Source organism: Cetorhinus maximus, unplaced genomic scaffold (assembly GCF_964194155.1).
Source record: "Cetorhinus maximus unplaced genomic scaffold, sCetMax3.hap1.1 HAP1_SCAFFOLD_665, whole genome shotgun sequence".
NCBI lineage: Eukaryota > Metazoa > Chordata > Chondrichthyes > Lamniformes > Cetorhinidae > Cetorhinus > Cetorhinus maximus.
Window position 1 is genome coordinate 39,352 of NW_027596607.1, and position 18,149 is coordinate 57,500.

The window sequence follows — 18,149 nt, forward strand, 5'->3', positions numbered from 1 at the left end:
GGGCGGAGGCGGGGATGTGGAGTTAGGTCACAGGTCAGACACGGTCTCACTGAATGGTAGGGCAGGCTCGAGGGGCTGAATGGGGCCTCCTCCTGTTCCTGTGTAACAGGCTCGAGGGGCTGAATGGGGCCTCCTCCTGTTCCTGTGTAACAGGCTCGAGGAGGGGGCTGAATGGGGCCTCCTCCTGTTCCTGTGTAACAGGCTCGAGGAGGGGGCTGAATGGGGCCTCCTCCTGTTCCTGTGTAACAGGCTCGAGGAGGGGGCGCTGAATGGGGCCTCCTCCTGTTCCTGTGTAACAGGCTCGAGGAGGGGGTCTGAATGGGGCCTCCTCCTGTTCCTGTGTAACAGGCTCGAGGAGGGGGCTGAATGGGGCCTCCTCCTGTTCCTGTGTAACAGGCTCGAGGAGGGGGCTGAATGGGGCCTCCTCCTGTCCCTGTGTAACAGCCTTGAGGGGCTGAATGGCCTCCTCCTGTTCCTGTGTAACAGGCTCGAGGAGGGGGGGCTGAATGGGGCCTCCTCCTGTTCCTGTGTAACAGCCTCGAGGGGCTGAATGGCCTCCTCCTGTTCCTGTGTAACAGCCTCGAGGGGCTGAATGGCCTCCTCCTGTCCCTGTGTAACAGGCTCGAGGAGGAGGCTGAATGGGGGCCTCCTCCTGTTCCTGTGTAACAGGCTCGAGGAGGGGGCGCTGAATGGGGCCTCCTCCTGTTCCTGTGTAACAGGCTCGAGGAGGGGGCTGAATGGGGCCTCCTCCTGTCCCTGTGTAACAGCCTTGAGGGGCTGAATGGCCTCCTCCTGTTCCTGTGTAACAGGCTCGAGGAGGGGGGGCTGAATGGGGCCTCCTCCTGTTCCTGTGTAACAGCCTCGAGGGGCTGAATGGCCTCCTCCTGTTCCTGTGTAACAGCCTCGAGGGGCTGAATGGCCTCCTCCTGTCCCTGTGTAACAGGCTCGAGGAGGAGGCTGAATGGGGGCCTCCTCCTGTTCCTGTGTAACAGGCTCGAGGAGGGGGCTGAATGGGGCCTCCTCCTGTTCCTGTGTAACAGGCTCGAGGAGGGGGCTGAATGGGGCCTCCTCCTGTCCCTGTGTAACAGGCTCGAGGAGGGGGGGCTGATTGGGGCCTCCTCCTGTCCCTGTGTAACAGGCTCGAGGAGGGGGCTGATTGGGGCCTCCTCCTGTCCCTGTGTAACAGGCTCGAGGAGGGGGGCTGAATGGGACCCTCCTCCTGTCCCTATGTTCCTAACCAGTCCCCTTACTCATCTAATCCATGGAAGGTTAGGGACTGTGTCTAAACATGGTCTCTCCTCAATTAATTCGCGGTGCAAATTAGGGAGCGTCCTTAAATCCAAACTTTCACCAATCAGCTCCTTTCCAGCTGGACTGTTCCTCATTACTCTCCTCAAGCAGCCCCCTTCCGATCTTCCTGACAGAAAGTTAGGGACCATCCCTAAACCCTGCTCTCAAATTTCCTGGCCCAATTCAATAATGGAAACTTAGGGACCGTCCCTAAACACAGGCTCTACCAAATCAACTCCCCTGCCCGTCTAACTGCAGGAACATTAGGGACCGTCCCTAAGCACAGACTCTACCAAATCAACTCCCCTGTGCATCTTCAACTTCCCTCAATTTAGTCTACTGCATTCATTGCTCCCAATGCGGTTTCCTCTACATTGGAGAGACCAAACGCAGACTGGGTGACCGCTTTGCGGAACACCTTCGGTCTGTCCACAAGCATCACCCAGACCTCCCTGTCGCTTGCCATTTTGACACTCCACCCTGCTCTCATGCCCACATGTCCATCCTTGGCCTGCTGCAATGTTCCAGTGAAGCTCAACGCAAACTGGAGGAACAGCACCTCATCTTCCGACTAGGCACTTTACAGCCTTCCGGGCTGAATATTGAGTTCAACAACTTTAGATCGTGAACTCTCTCCTCCATCCCCACCCCCTTTCCGTTTCTTCCCCCTCCCTTTTGTTTTTTCCAATAATTTGTATAGATTTTTCTTTTCCCACCTATTTCCATTATTTTTAAATATATTTCCACCCATTGTTTATCTCTACCTTTTAGTATTCCCCCACCCCCACTAGAGCCATCTGTACCTTGCTTGTCCTGCTTTCTACTCTTAATTAGCACATTCCTTTAGACAATATCACCACTTTCAACACCTCTTTGCCCTTTTGTCTGTGACATCTTTTGGTTATCTCCACCTATCACTGTCTTCTTGTCCCAACAACCCCCACCACCCACCTTAAACCAGCTTATATATCACCCCTTTCCTATTTTCACTTAGTTCTGTTGAAGGGTCATGAGGACTCGAAACGTCAACTGTGCTCCTCTCCGCCGATGCTGCCAGACCTGCTGAGTTTTTCCAGGTACTTCTGCCTCTGTTTTTGATTTGGATTCCCAGCATCCGCAGTTTTTTGCTTTTATCCCCTGCGCATCGAACTGGAGGAACATTGGGGACCGTCCCTAAACACAGGCTCTACCAAATCAACTCCCCTGCCCGTCTAACTGCAGGAAGGTTAGGGACCGTCCCCAAACACTCCCTCACCTCAAGCCGTTCCACCCTGGCCTAACCGCGGTTGGCGGGGGGGAGCGGAGGGGAGAGTCAGGCGCTGCCCTTGAAGCCGGATGTGAGAGATGACGATGTGACAAAAATTCCATTCAATTTCCTTTTATTGGGAAATGCACAGCCGAAGGGAAAGCATCGGGCGTTGGGAGGAGACGGGGGGTGGGGAATGTTGCAGTTGGGTGGAGAAAACAGCCAGCGGTTACACGGGCGATCGCGAGGGCGGTCCAAGAGGAGGCTGGAGAGCGCGCAGCGCACAGAAAGATCCCATAGATGAGTTGGAGGGGGGCTGGGTGAGAGGTGATGGACCAGAAAGACACCAGGGGGACGAGTCGATCTGCTCAGGGCGGGGCCGGCACCGAGGGCGATGGGCAGAACGGCCTCTCCCCTTGCCGTCGGCGTCGGGTCACTGGGACGGGTCCACCACGCGCCCCACGAAGAGGGGGAAGCCCAAGTCGTCGTTCCAGACGAGCAGGAGGAAAGGTCGCTGCACCTCGAAGACCAGGACGTTGCGGGCCACGGACAGGGTGGTGACAGCGGCGGCCTCCACGCCTTCCTCGCCGAGGGTCAGCACCGCATGGTGCTCAGCGCCGGAGATCTCCATCCTCTGGTGGGCCGACATTCCGCACAGGTTGGGCTGCACCAGCACCCCCTCCAGCCCTGGAGAGAGAGAGAGAGGGAGAGGGAGAGAGAGGGAGGGCGGGAGACAGAGACAGACAGAGTGAGGAAGAGAGAGAGACAATGTCACTGTGGCAGGAGTTCGTGGTCGGCACAGAAAGAAGCCTCTCCGGGTCACCGGGCCCACGCTGGCTCTTTCCAAACGCAACTCACTCGGTCCCAACCCCCGCACACCAGCTCCGACTCTGCTCCCAACCCCCACCACATTCCTCCCCTCACGCAAAAAACTCTCATTCGACAGCCTCAACGGACCCTGTCTCCCCCCCCCAACACTCTCAGACAGTGCGTTCCAGACCCTAACCACTCGATTGACCCTGTCTCCACCACACTCTCAGACAGTGCGTTCCAGATCCTAACCACTCGATTGACCCTGTCTCCACCACACTCTCAGACAGTGCGTTCCAGATCCTAACCACTCGATTGACCCTGTCTCCCCCACACTCTCAGACAGTGCGTTCCAGATCCTAACCACTCGATTGACCCTGTCTCCCCCACACTCTCAGACAGTGCGTTCCAGATCCTAACCACTCGATTGACCCTGTCTCCCCCACACTCTCAGACAGTGCGTTCCAGATCCTAACCACTCGATTGACCCTGTCTCCCCCACACTCTCAGACAGTGCGTTCCAGATCCTAACCACTCGATTGACCCTGTCTCCACCACACTCTCAGACAGTGCGTTCCAGATCCTAACCACTCGATTGACCCTGTCTCCACCACACTCTCAGACAGCGCGTTCCTGATGGTACAGCACGGGTTAGATACAGTGTAGAGCTCCCTCTACATTACCCTGACAGTGTGTCCCTCCCCCACTTTATACCCAGTGTCGGTGCTGAATGCTAACCCATGTCGTTGAGGGGCAGCAGCAGGTCCTGTTTAAAGTTCAGATTCAGCTTGGGTAACATGATGCTGGTTGGTTTGAAGTCAGTCTCCTGAAGTTCGCCAATGATGCGAGTTAACCTGTCAACACTGAGTGTCTGCTCGATCTTTGCCAGACTCTGTCTGGAGTCCTGTGGCACTATGACGATTAAACTGTTCTTCCCAAACATCTGCAACTTAGCAACCTGGGGAGACAGAGACATGTAATTCAGCGAAACAGAAGGCAGACCCCCCAAAAGATTAATCCCTTTGGCTTTACACCCCTCTGGGGTCACACGCAAGTCCCAGGTAGATTGGATGATAGGCCTATAAGACCAGGAGGAGGCCCCATTCAGCCCCCCTCCTCGAGCCTGTTACACAGGAACAGGAGGAGGCCCCATTCAGCGCCCCCTCCTCCTCGAGCCTGTTACACAGGAACAGGAGGAGTCCTGATATTATAGATGGGAAATTTTCAATTGAAACACGGTGTCAGGAGCTGGCCCTACTTTTAAGGTCCTGTCCTCTTTTGGTTTTTGGGCTCCCTCCATCACCACAATGAATAATTTAGCTCCATCTGTCAAAGCCTCTGCTCATACAGACACTCGGTTTTACAAACGCTCGCTCTCCTCGGGACAAATGCAAGAATGCCAAATGTCCGACTCTCACAACAATTTATACCGCAAGGAGAAAGGGTGCCGATTTTCCTTTTATGCATTCATGGGACGTGGGGACCGCTGGCTGGGCTGGCATTTATTGCCCATCACTTGCTCAGAGGGCAGTTAAGTGCCTACCACATCGCTGCGGGTCTGGAGTCATGTGTAGGCCAGGCCGGGCCTAAGGACGGCAGATTTCCCTCCCCCCCTCCACCGCTAAAGGGGATTAGTGAACCAGATGGGTTTCTTTACGCCAGTGGTCGATGGTTCTGTTGTTGTCCTCGATCTTTTCGTTCCGGGCCTTCTACTGAATTCACATTCCACCAATTGCCGTAGCGGGATTCGGACTCAGGTTCCCAACGGGCCTCTGGGATGCTAAGCCCATGGATTGGTCGGCATGGTCTACTCTGACCGGCCGGAGTTGTGGAGGGGTGGCGGGGGGTGGTGGGGGTTGTCGTTTCCACCAGCAGGAGGCTGCCGTCGACCCACAAAGACGTTCCGCCTACCGCGCGATTTGGCGACGCCGTGAATGACTTTCGGCGCTGGCCCCGCCCCTGCACGTCCCCCTGCGATCGGCTGACCCAGTCGATCAGCACGTTCCTGCGGCCGCTTGTGACGGGCTGGCGAAAACCCCGAAACAAAACGCCCGCTCTCAGGCATTGATCCCGCAATTGGAGAGCACTTGATGACCAATCCTGAGTGCGCCGACCAGCTCCGCCGACAACCGAACTGGTTGGTCATGTGGCTCACTTACACGTGCTAGAAGCCGCCTCACGTTCGTAGGCAGGGGACCCGTCCCCGGCAAACTAAAAGGAGCAGGTTCAAACCTCGCGCCTTTCTCTTTGAATTTGTCGGGAGCTTGGGGAGTCTACAGGTTCCCTCCCCACCCCACCCCCCATTGCTCTCTCCGTGGCAATGCCTCAGCCAATCAGAGTCGACTTGTCAACCAATCAGCTCCCTTTTCTCCTGCAGTACAAATCGTTGCGATTGTCTGAAATTTGGTGTTCTTGTGTTTGTCCAGCTGAGCGCGAGGGAAAAACTTTCTTCATCCATCTTAAACACCTCGGTTAGTATCACCCCTCGATCTTCTGTACTTAAGGGAATACAGACCTCGTCCATGCGAACCTGTCCTTAATGATTTAACCCTCTGTGCGCTGGTGAATGGGCAGTGCACCCCCTCCAAGGCTCATATATCCTTCCCGGGCAGAGCCAGGTGGGGGCCTAACCAGAGAGAGGGGCCGTCTCTCTCTCTTCTCTCTCTCTTCTCTCTCTCTCTCTCTCTCTTCTCTCTCTCTCTCTTATCTCTGTCTCTCTCTCTCTCTCTCTTCTCTCTCTCTCTCTTCTCTCTCTCTCCCTCTCTCTCTCTCTCTCTCTCTCTCTCTTCTCTCTCTCTCTCTTCTCTCTCTCTCTCTCTTTCTCTCTTCTCTCTCTCTCTTCTCTCTCTCTTCTCTCTCTCTCCCTCTCTCTCCCTCTCTCTCTCTCTTTTTCTCTCTTCTCTCTCTCTCTCTCTTTCTCTCTTCTCTCTCTCTCTCGCTTCTCTCTCTCTCCCTCTCTCTCCCTCTCTCTCTCTCTTTTTCTCTCTTCTCTTTCTCTCTCTCTTTCTCTCTTCTCTCTCTCTCTCTCTTCTCTCTCTCTCTCCTCTCTCTCTCTCTCTCTTTTCTCTCTTCTCTCTCTCTCTCTTCTCTCTCTTCTTCTCTCTTCTCTCTCTCTTTCTCTCTTCTCTCTATCCCTCTCTCTCTCTTTTTCTCTCTTCTCTCTCTCTCTCTTCTCACTCTCTCTCCCTCTCTCTCTCTCTCTCTTTTTCTCTCTTCTCTCTCTCTTCTCTCTCTCTCCCTCTCTCTCTCTCTTTCTCTCTTCTCTCTCTCTCTCTCTTTCTCTCTTCTCTCTCTCTCCCTCTCTCTTTTTCTCTCTCCTCTCTCTCTCTCTCTCTCTCCCTCCCTCTCTCTCTCTCTTTTTCTCTCTTCTCTCTCTCTTCTCTCTCTCTCCCTCTCTCTCTCTCTTTCTCTCTTCTCTCTCTCTCTCTCTTTCTCTCTTCTCTCTCTCTCCCTCTCTCTCTCTTTTTCTCTCTCCTCTCTCTCTCTCTCTCTCTCCCTCCCTCTCTCTCTCTCTTTTTCTCTCTTCTCTCTCTCTCTCTTCTCTCTCTCCCTCCCTCTCTCTCTCTCTCTCTCTCTTTTTCTCTCTTCTCTCTCTCTCTCTCTCTCTCCCTCTCTCTCTCTCTCTTTTACTCTCTTCTCTCTCTCTCCCTCTCTCTCTCTCTCTCTCTCTCTTTTTCTCTCTTCTCTCTCTCTCTCACTCTGATTGTTGTTGGAGAGCACTGGGGTCAGAGATGAACCTTTGGCCCTTGGCCACCTGGAGGTCAAAACCAGAGGTAGGCGCGGTGGGGAGATGACGGGAACCTCACTCGGTTGTGGAGAGGGGAAGAGTTTGGGGGCTGGGGGGGGTGGTGGAGGAAGTGGGGAGAAAGTTGGCTGGGGGTGGGGTGTGGCGAGGGTTGGAGAGGGGGCCGGCAGACTGAGCTGAGCACCCTGGCGATGCTGCTTTTTTTTTTAACCGCGCGTGCGTGGGATGTGGGCGTCGTTGGCGAAGGCTGCCAATTTACTGCTCATCCTTAACCGTCCCTTGACCAGGTTGGAGAGGTGGGGCGGTGGTGGGTGGTGGGGTAGGTGAGCTGCCTTCTTTGAGCTTTTAGCACGTATAAGTGAGCCGCAAGGCCAGCCCGACCGGTCCTCTAAAGTTTCGTTGTCGGCGGAGCTGGTCGGCGCGCTCAGGATTGGTCAGCAAGTGCTCTCCGCTGCGGGTCTGGAGTCCCACGTCAGCCAGGCCTACCTGGGTGAGGGCGGCAGAGTTCCTTCCCGGACAGGGCATGGGTGCGAACCCGATGGGCTTTTGTGACAATTTGCCCACCCCGACCGAGGGTTCTTAACGCCCTTTTTTTTTGGCTTCCCCGGGCGTTGTTATTAATCGCACTTGAAGCTCGGAAAGACCAGAAACTCTTTCGCCTTTCACTGGCCGCGCTGCCTTGCGCACAAAAAAAAAGGACCGGCTTGAACTGGTTGCGTTTCACTGCGCGCACGCGTCTCCGGTGCAGCCAATGAAATGTGGCCCCCTGGAACACTTACACGTGACAATTCGCTCCTGGCCGGTTTGTTCCGAGCTCTTGTATTTACAGATAATACAAACGAGAGTAGCTGATGTCACAAACGCTTTAATCACAGAAAATGCGGCCTCTTCAAGAACATTCTAGAAGAATTTGTGTTTTTTTTTAAAAGGCCCTGGCCCTTAAAGGGTTAACGCAAGGGACTCCGGTGGCTGCTGTTCCCAGACAAGATGGAATTTTACAGGAAAAGGTAATTAAGCAGTTTTAAAGGAGCCGGAGACCTATTGACCCCAGCGGACTGTTTACAAAAGGAGAGGGGGTCACGTGGTGGTTTATGGCTTTGGGGAAAGACCATGTCTGGGAAATCCGTGTTTAAAAAGCTGGCTTTGGTTTTGCTTTTGGAGGAGAGAGTGAAGGACCAACTGCTTGAGTAAAGAAGACGGCAGCTCTTTACAGTCCAGAGCCAGTCTACAGCCGGAAGTGGATCGGAGCTGTTCTGAGGTTGCTCTCCGTGTGTCTGTGATACCGGCCTGGAAATCAGTGCAAGAGTCATCCACTGTTTCCCAGACCAGCGCTGAGATACCAACCATATAACCCCAGACACCATTTCAAGGACTTTACCAGCCTCCCTTTTCCCTTGAACATTTGACTTTTAACCTTCTGGCAGAATACCTCTATTTTTGTTTTGATGTGTGTGTGTGTGAGTCTGTGTGTGAGTGTGCTTGTGTGTGTGAGTGTGTGTCTGTGTCTGCATGAGCATATGTGTGTGAGTGCATATGACTGTGTGTGAGTGTGTGTGTGTGAGTCTGTGCATGTGTTTGAGTGCGTTTGTGTGTGTCTGTGTCTGTGTGTGTGTATGTGTGTGTCTGTGTGAGTCTGTGAATGTGTGTGAGTATGTGTGTGTCTGTGTGAGTCTGTGTGTGACTGTGTGTGTGTGGGTCTGTGTGTGTGAATGTGTGTGTCTGTGAGTGAGAGTGTGTGCATGTGCGTGAGTGTGTGTGTGTGTGAGTGTGTGTGCAACTGTGTGTGTGTGTGTATGTGAGTCTGTGTGTGTGTGTGTGAGTGTGTGTGCAACTGTGCGTGTGGGTCTATGTGTGTTTGTGCGTGAGGGTGTGTGTGAATGTGCGTGTCTGTGAGTGAGAGTGTGTGCATGTGTGTGAGTGTGTGTGTGTGTGTGTGGGTCTGTATGTGCACGTGTGTGTGTGTGTGTGTGTGTGTGGCTGTGTGGGTCTGTGTGTGTGTGTGTGTGTGTGTGTGGCTGTGTGAGTCTGTGTGTGTGTGTGTGTGTGTGTGTGGCTGTGTGAGTCTGTGTGTGTGTCTGTGTGTGTGTGTCTATGTGTGTGTGTGTGTGTGTGTGTGTGAGTGTGTGTGTGTGTGTGGGTCTGTGTGTGTGTCTGTGTGTGTGTGTCTGTGTGTGTGTGTGTGTGTGTGCACGCGAGAGAGAATTAGGGTATTTAGAACGAGTAACTATTACACGTTCCTATTTCACACCCTATGTTAATAAGCTTTGCCTTCCGACTTGACAAGTCTGGGTTTTATAAAAAAACTAATAATTGTGTTGTTGATTGAAGAATCCTGGGCTTTGAGTGATCGTTCCGAGATTAATGGGTGAGGCACATACTTGGCCGTCCAGCGAGCAGGAGAAGCCATTGAAATAAAGGTTGTGACCCGGGGAGCAGTGGGGCGAGAGACAGACAGCGCGCTCCTCCCCACCCCAGTCCGCCGGCCTGGGTAATAACACTGAATATAAACCCCACCCGCCCCCCCACCACCACAAGCTGTTCCCCCCGATCACGTTACACACTCTTTCCCTGGTGATATCTCCCCTTACCTTGATGTTCAGGTCCTGCAGATACAGGGCGGCCAGTGGATAAGTACCCTGCTGCAGCATGGGGACCATCACCATCCGGTCAGGGGTCACCCAGAAACTTTCGCTCTTGGTCTCCTCCTTGTTAAACTTGGCTTTCCAGGTGCCTGATGTGACAAAGCAAACACGTTCCTTCGGTCGGCAGGTATTCCAGGAGGAGACACCGAGGGACCTGAGGCCCTGAGTGACCCATATTCCTATCCATCCGGCTGACCATCTCCCCAATCGCTCCAAAGCGTCCGGGGACCCTGCCTAATGTCGCCTCCCCCACCCCCCTCCTCCACCCACTACACTTGGCACGTCCGCCGCTGACCCTCCCCCTCACCCAGGCCTCTGTCCCCCACCCCCCACCCCCGCTCCGGGCTGCTCTCCCACATTCTGCCCTCCGGACACTTCAACTCATCCAGAACCCAGCTGCCCCTCACCCACCACCCACCTGTGTCCGAGCTCACGGTGAATCCCCTTCACCCGTCCACCCCCCCTGCTAATCCACACAGGGTCCCCGAGGGAGAGACTCCCTCTTTAAACAGGGTCCCCGAGGGAGAGACTCCCTCTTTAAACAGGGTCCCTGACGGAGAGACTCCCTCTTTAAACAGGGTCCCCGAGGGAGAGACTCCCTCTATAAACAGGGTCCCCGAGGGAGAGACTCCCTCTTTAAACAGGGTCCCCGAGGGAGAGACTCCCTCTTTAAACAGGGTCCCCGAGGGAGAGACTCCCTCTATAAACAGGGTCCCCGAGGGAGAGACTCCCTCTATAAACAGGGTCCCCGAGGGAGAGACTCCCTCTATAAACAGGGTCCCCGAGGGAGAGACTCCCTCTATAAACAGGGTCCCCGAGGGAGGGAATTCCAATTGAAACCCGCCACTCACCGTTAAAGTAGACAGCATTGAGCAGCATGAGGATGGTGTCTCCCGGCACAGAGTCCAACAGTTTCTTAATCTTCCCTCCCGTATTCTCTGCCACCCAGCTGTTTATATACCTCACATTCTCGCTTGCGTTCATTGACAGTGCCATGGGTTCATAGCCATAGAAGCGCTTGGAACGTTGCATAAAGGATTCCTGCAGGCACGTGCCTGGGTGGAGACGGGAGAGAACAAGAGAGAGTGAGAGAGAGAGAGAGAGAGAGAGAGAGCAATGGTCAGACACTGAACACCAACAGCAGGGTAGGTTGTCACCGTACCCTCATCGACCTCTGGTGTCCGCCTGGCCCTCCAGTGGCAACCAAGACCCTTCCCGAAGAAACTCAAGACGCCAGGGACCGCACGGAGCAAGAATGCTGAGGTGAACAGCTCTGCGTCTCCTCCACACACGCACTTGAGAGAGGCCTTTAGAAGGCCTGGTCTGGAATTGACCCCCGAGAGGGTCGAAGGTCAGAGTGTGTGGCCCTTCACCGTTACCCAGTGACCACCCCCACCGCCCCGACCATTAGACACAGAGAGCAGCCCTGATCCCTGAGGATTGCACAATGTTCAGCACCATTCGCGACTCCTCAGATACTGAAGCCAGTCCATGTCCAAATGCAGCAAGACCTGGACAATATCCAAGCTCGGGGCTGACAAGTGGCCAGTAACATTCGCGCCACACAAGTGCCAGGCAATGACCATCTCCAACAAGAGAGAATCTAACCATCGCCCCCTTGACGTTCAATGGCATTACCATCGCTGAATCCCCCACTATCAACATCCTGGGGGTTTTACCATTGACCAGAAACTGAACTGGACCCAGCCATATAAATACTGCGGCTACAAGAGCAGGTCAGAGGCTGGGAATCCTGCGGAGAGTAACTCACCTCCTGACTCCCCAAAGCCTGTCCACCATCTACAAGGCACAAGTCAGGAGTGTGATGGGATACTCCCCACTTGCCTGGATGAGTTGCAGCTCCCACAACACTCAAGAAGCTCGACACCGTCCAGGACAAAGCAGCCCCGCTCGATCAACACCCCATCCACAAACATTCACCCCCTCCACCACCGACGCACAGTGGCAGCAGTGTGTGTACCATCTACAAGATGCACTGCAGCAACTGACCAAGGCTCCTTCGACAGCACCTTCCAAACCCACCACCTCTACCGTCTAGAAGGACAAGGGCAGCAGACACATGGAGAACACCCACCGCCTGGAAGTTCCCCTCCGAGCCCCTCACCATCCCGACTTGGGAATTTCCCTTGCCTCGTACGTTATAGAGTTGTACACCTCGAGCCTGTTACACAGGAACAGGGGGGGGCCCCATTCAGCCCCCCCTCCTCGAGCCTGTTACACAGGAACAGGAGGAGGCCCCATTCAGCCCCCTCCTCGAGCCTGTTACACAGGGACAGGAGGAGGCCCCATTCAGCCCCCCTCCTCGAGCCTGTTACACAGGAACAGGAGGAGGCCCCATTCAGCCCCCCCTCCTCGAGCCTGTTACACAGGAACAGGAGGAGGCCCCATTCAGACCCCCCTCCTCGAGCCTGTTACACAGGAACAGGAGGAGGCCCCATTCAGACCCCCCTCCTCGAGCCTGTTTGACCTTCACCCTAACTCTACACACCCTGGTTTGGTGAACCTTAAACCCCTTACCCCAAACACTAGCCCATCAATCTCGGTTTTGAAATTTTCATTGACCACCCCCTCACCCCCATCCCAGCCATGACAGCCTCTTTGTGGGGGAGTGCGTTCGAGTTTTGCCTTTGTGTGAAGAAGCTCTTCCTGATAAGACACCCAAAGAGCCTGTCTCTCGTTTTAAGGTTCCGCTTTTTGCCCTGGTTTTCCCCCACCCCCTCAACCCCGCTGTAATATGCCTTTAAGAGATAGTGGTGTGACATCACCAGAAGGCAAGTGTGTCATGCGATCCAGTCTTAGTTCCACTTTTGCCTTGGAGCAGGGCACACGCGCACAGCTCTGCTGCTGACACCTTCCAGCTTTCTATCACAGAAACCCACAGCGCAGAAGAGGCCCTTCGGCCCATCGAGTCTGCACCGACACGTGAGAAACACCTGACCTACCCACCTAACCCCATTGACCAGCACTTGGCCCTTGAACGTTATGACGTGCCAAGTGCTCATCCAGGTACTTTTTAAAGGATGTGAGGCTAACCCGCCTCCACCACCCTCCCAGGCAGTGCATTCCAGACCCTCACCACCCTCTGGGTAAAAAAGTTTTTCCTCACACACCCCCTCTAAACCTCCTGCCCCTCACCTTGAACTTATGCCCCCTCGTGACTGACCCTTCAACTAAAGGGGGAACAGCTGCTCCCTATCCACCCTGCCCATGGCCCCCTCATAATCTCGTACACCTCGATCAGGTCACCCCCCTCACTCTTCTCTGCTCCAACGAAAACGACCCAAGCCCATCCATGTCTGCTCTCATGTGCCCAGTCTAAAGATTTGAACACGCAATATGTTAACACAATGGCCTACGAGCAATTGGTGTTTCTATCACTGCCACCACCTGACCCCAGCAAATCCTTTGACCTTCTCAAACACCTCGGCTAGGTCGCCCCTTGACCTTCGACACTCCCGGGCACACGTGCCTCGCTGGCGTAACCTGTCCTCGTAGTTTAACCCTTTCTATCCCAGTACCGTTCTGGTCAACCTGCCCTGCCCTGAATGGGGGCCTCCTCCTGTCCCTGTGTAACAGGCTCGAGGAGGAGAGGGGGCTGAATGGGGCCTCCTTGGATGTTCTTGCTTCTCAAAGTGACTCAGGAGAGCGCTGGGGGTCTGGGGGGGGGGTGGGGGGGGGTGCGGAGGGGGGTGGTGGGGGTGGTGGGGAGGGAAGCAGACAGCACCCACCTTGTCTGAAGAAGAGCTGGGAGGCAGACTGGAGGGAGTGCGTCCGCTTCAAGAGTTCCTTGAAGGCCTGATGCACGCAGCCATTGTCCCGGGTGTAGAACAGCGCCTCCTCCAGGTCACGCTGAGTCTCGTTCTTGGCACCTGCGTTGAAAGACCGGACATTGGAAAATCATCTCGGGCGGAAAGTCAAACCGTTCGTTTCTCGGTCAAGGAAGCGAGGATTTGACTCCGGGCCACCTGATCCAATCGTGCCCAACTCTCAATTCTCTGGAAACCCAGGTTCGGGGCTGACAAGTTGGCCAGTAACGTTTGCGCCACACAAGTGCCAGGCAATGACCATCTCCAAGAGAGAATCCAACCATCGCCCCCTTGACACTCAATGGGCATCACCATCGCCGAACCCCCCCCACTATCAACATCCTGGGGGTTTTACCATTGACCAGAAACTGAACTTTTATTTATTATTCATTCACGGGGCTGTGGGCTTCGCTGGCTGGGCCCAGCATTTATTGCCCCATTCCTCGTTGCCCCCCTTGATGAAGGTGGTGGGTGGCGAGGTGCCTTCTTGAACCAATGTGGTGTAGGTGCACCCACAGTGCGGTTAGGAAGTCCCGCCTTATCAATACTGTGGCTACAAGAGCAGGTCAGAGGCTGGGAGTCCTGCAGAGAGTCACTCACCTCCTGACTCCCCCCAAAGCCTGTCCACCATCTACAAGGGAACAAGTCAGGAGTGGGATGGGACAGTCCCCACTTACCTGGATGAGTTGCAGCTCCCACAACACTCAAGAAGCTCGACACCGTCCAGGACAAAGCAGCCCCGCTCGATCGACACCCCATCCACAAACATTCACTCCCTCCACCACCGACGCACAGTAGCAGCAGTGTGTGTACCATCTACAAGATGCACTGCAGCAACTCACCAAGGCTCCTTCGACAGCACCTTCCAAACCCACGACCTCTACCATCTAGAAGGACAAGGGCAGCAGACACATGGGGAAAACCACCACCTGGAAGTTCCCCTCCGAGCCACTCACCATCCCGACTTGGGAATATATCGGCCGTTCCTTCACTGTCGCTGGGGTCAGAATCCTGGAACTCCCTCCCTAACAGCGCTGTGGGTGTACCTACACCACACGGGACAAAATCCTGGAACTCCCTCCCTAACAGCGCTGTGGATGTACCTACACCACACGGGACAAAATCCTGGAACTCCCTCCCTAACAGCGCCGTGGGTGTACCTACACCACACGGACAAAATCCTGGAACTCCCTCCCTAACAGCGCCGTGGGGTGTACCTACACCACACACGGGGACTGCAGCGGTTCAAGAAGGCAGCTCACCCACCCACCTTCTCAAGGGGGCAATTAGGGATGGGCAATAAATGCTGGGCCCGGCCAGCGATGCCCACATCCCCGTGAATGACTTTAAAAAATGCTTCATCGTCAAGGACTCAGACCATTCTGGAAGGATTTGTGTTTTTTTTAAAAGACTCTGTTCCTTTAAAGGGTTAACGCAGGGACTCTGGTGACTGCTGATCCCTGGAAAAGACGGCATTGTACAGGAAAAGGTAATTAAGCAGTTTTAAAGGAGCTGGAGACCTATTGACCCCAGCGGACTGTTTACAAAAGGAGAGGGGGGTGGTCACGTGGTGGTTTATGGTTTTGGGGAAAGACCACGTCTGGGAAATCCGTGTTTAAAAAGCTGGCTTTGGTTTAGCTTTTGGAGGAGAGAGTGAAGGACCAACTGCTTGAGTAAAGAAGACGGCAGCTTCCGAAACTCCAGACCCAGTCCCAAAGCAAAAAGTCAATGAAAGTTGCTCTGAAGCGGCTCGACATCCTGAAATATACTGACTGTGAATCCCGCCTGCAAAGCAGAGCGAGAGGCATCGACTGTTTCCCAGACCAGCGCTGAGAGACCAGCCGTATAACCCCAGACACCAGTTCAAGGGCTCCACCATCCTCCCTCTTCCCTTGAATCTTTGATTTTTATCCATGTGGGCAGAATTCCTCTATTTTATTTATTTTTTGGTGGGTGGGTGTGAGTGTGTGTGTGTGCATACGTGCGTGTGATTGTGTGATTGTGCGTATATGTGTGTATGTGCGCACGTGTGCATACGTGCGTGTGATTGTGTGTGTATGTGTGTGTGTGCGCACGTGTGTGCATACATGCATGTGATTGTGTGTGTGTGTATGTGTGTGTGTGCGCATGTGTGCATACGTGCATGTGATTGTGTGATTGTGCGTATATGTGTGTGTGTGCGCACGTGTGCATACGTGCGTGTGATTGTGTGTGTATGTGTGTGTGTGCGCACGTGTGTGCATACATGCATGTGATTGTGTGTGTGTGTATGTGTGTGTGTGCGCATGTGTGCATACGTGCATGTGATTGTGTGATTGTGCGTATATGTGTGTGTGTGCACATGTGTGCTTACGTGCATGTGATTGTGTGTGTATGTGTGTGCACGCACATGTGTGTATACGTGCGTGTGATTGTATGATTGTGTTTATATGCATGTGTGCGTACGTGTGTGCATACATGCATGTGATTGTGTGTGTATGTGTGTGTGTGCGCATGTGTATGCATACGTGCATGTGATTGTGTGATTGTGCGTATATGTGTGTGTGTGCACATGTGTGCTTACGTGCATGTGATTGTGTGTGTATGTGTGTGTGCGCGCATGTGTATGCATACGTGCATGTGATTGTGTGTGTGTGTAAGTGTGTGCGCGCACGTGTGTGCATACGTGCATGTGATTGTGTGTGTGTGCATATGTGTGTGTGTGCACGTGTGTGCATACGTGCATGTGATTGTGTGTGTGTGTGCGCACGTGTGTGTATAGGTGCGTGTGATTGTGTGATTGTGTGCATATGTGTGTGTGTGCACGTGTTTGCATACGTGCGTATGATTGTGTGATTGTGTGTGTATGTGTGTGTGCGCAAGTGTGTGCATACATGCGTGTGATTGTGCGTGTGTGTGCACATTTGTGTGATTGTGTGTGTGTGTGCACGTGCATGTGATTGTGTGTGTGAGTGCATGTGATTGTGTCTGTGTGCGTGTGATTGTATCTGTGTGTGTGTGTGTGTGTGCATGTGATTGTGTGTGTGTGTGCGTGTGATTGTGTGTGTGTGTGTGTGTGTGTGCGTGTGATTGTGTCTGTGTGTGTGTGTGTGCATATGATTGTGTGTGTGTGTGTGTGTGCGTGTGATTGTGTGTGTGTGTGTGTGCGTGTGATTGTGTATGTGTGTGTGTGTGCGTGTGATTGTGTGTGTGTGTGTGTGCGTGTGATTGTGTCTGTGTGTATGTGTGTGTGCATGTGATTGTGTGTGTGTGTGCGTGTGATTGTGTGTGTATGTGTGTGTGCGCCGCGTGTGTGTGATTGTGGGTGTGTGTGTGTGTGTGTGTGTGTGCGTGTGCGTGTGTGTGTGTGAGATTGTGTCTGTGTGTGTGTGTGCACACGTGCGAGTGATTGTGTGTGTGTGTGTGCACGTGCGTGTGATTGTATGTGTGTGTGCATGTGATTGTGTCTGTGTGTGTGTGTGTGCACGTGCGAGTGATTGTGTGTGTGTGTGTGTGTGTGTGTGTGTGCGTGTGTGTGATTGTGTGTGTGTGCATGTGCGTGTGATTGTGTGTGTTTGCATGTGATTGTGTCTGTGTGTGTGTGTGTGGACGTGCGAGTGATTGTGTGTGTGCGCATGCGTGTGATTGTGTGTGTGTGTGCGTGCGTGTGATTGTGTGTGTGATTGTGTGTGTGCGATTGTGTGTGTGATTGTGTGTGTGTGCGTGTGCGAGCGATTGTGTGTGTGTGTGTGTGTGTTGCGTGTGCGAGCGATTGTGTGTGTGTGTGTTGCGTGTGCGAGCGATTGTGTGTGTGTGTGTGTGTGTGTGCGTGCGCGCGTGCATGTGTGAGTTAAGGTACTTGGAAAGAGTAACTATTACACGTTCCTATTTCACACCCTATGTTAATAAGCTTTGCCTTCCTACTTGACAAGTCTGGTTTTATAATAAACTAATAATTGTGTTGTTGATTGAAGAATCCTGGGCTTTGAGTGATCGTTCCGAGATTAATGGGTGAGGCACATACTTGGCCGTCCAGCGAGCTGGAGAAGCCATTGAGATAAATGTTGTGACCCGGGGAGCAGTGGGGCGAGAGACAGACAGCGCGCTCCTCCCCCCGGCCTCGATCGGAACAAAACAGAAGGAGTCAAGACAGAAAGTGCCGGAAAAACTCATCAGATCTGGCAGCATCTGTGGAGAGAGAGATACAGGGTTAACACTTCGGGTCCAATATGACTCTTCACTGGAGCTGGAGATATGAGGAGAAGTGACCAAAGAGGGAGACCTGAGGGGGAAAATAATCTAACTCCACCTCACAGAGGACGAAGCACTTCACTGGAAGTGGGAAACCTGATGGCCAAAAGGCGCACAGAAAGATCCCACTGATGGCATGATGCTACAGAGCAAATAATCTTTTCATTTCCAACTGAATGCCGATGGAGTAATAGATGTTGATTCCAGGGAACAGAGCAGATTGCCACAGGCACCTTCACCAAAAGTGGCTGAGGATCTTTAAACTCCCTCTGAGAAGCCAGAAAGGGTCACGGTTTAATGAGTCTTATAAAAAGCGCATCATCGAAAAAGAAGCACTCCCTCAGTACTGAGCTTCCGAC

The 18,149-nt window shown here is 53.6% G+C and overlaps 1 protein-coding gene across 1 annotated transcript in view; it reads right to left on the reverse strand.

The window, feature by feature from the left end:
* Positions 1-2,654: 2,654 nt before the first annotated feature.
* LOC144674466 (plasma protease C1 inhibitor-like) overlaps positions 2,655-18,149 on the reverse strand; it is a 153,935-nt gene continuing 138,440 nt past the window's right edge. The window contains exons 4-8 of the mRNA XM_078535803.1: positions 13,483-13,623; positions 10,585-10,788; positions 9,680-9,822; positions 4,085-4,304; positions 2,655-3,223 (exon numbers count right to left, since the gene is read on the reverse strand). Coding sequence (XP_078391929.1) covers positions 2,970-3,223; positions 4,085-4,304; positions 9,680-9,822; positions 10,585-10,788; positions 13,483-13,623 — 962 coding nt within the window. The 3' untranslated portion in view covers positions 2,655-2,969. The remainder of the gene's footprint in view (positions 3,224-4,084; positions 4,305-9,679; positions 9,823-10,584; positions 10,789-13,482; positions 13,624-18,149) is intronic.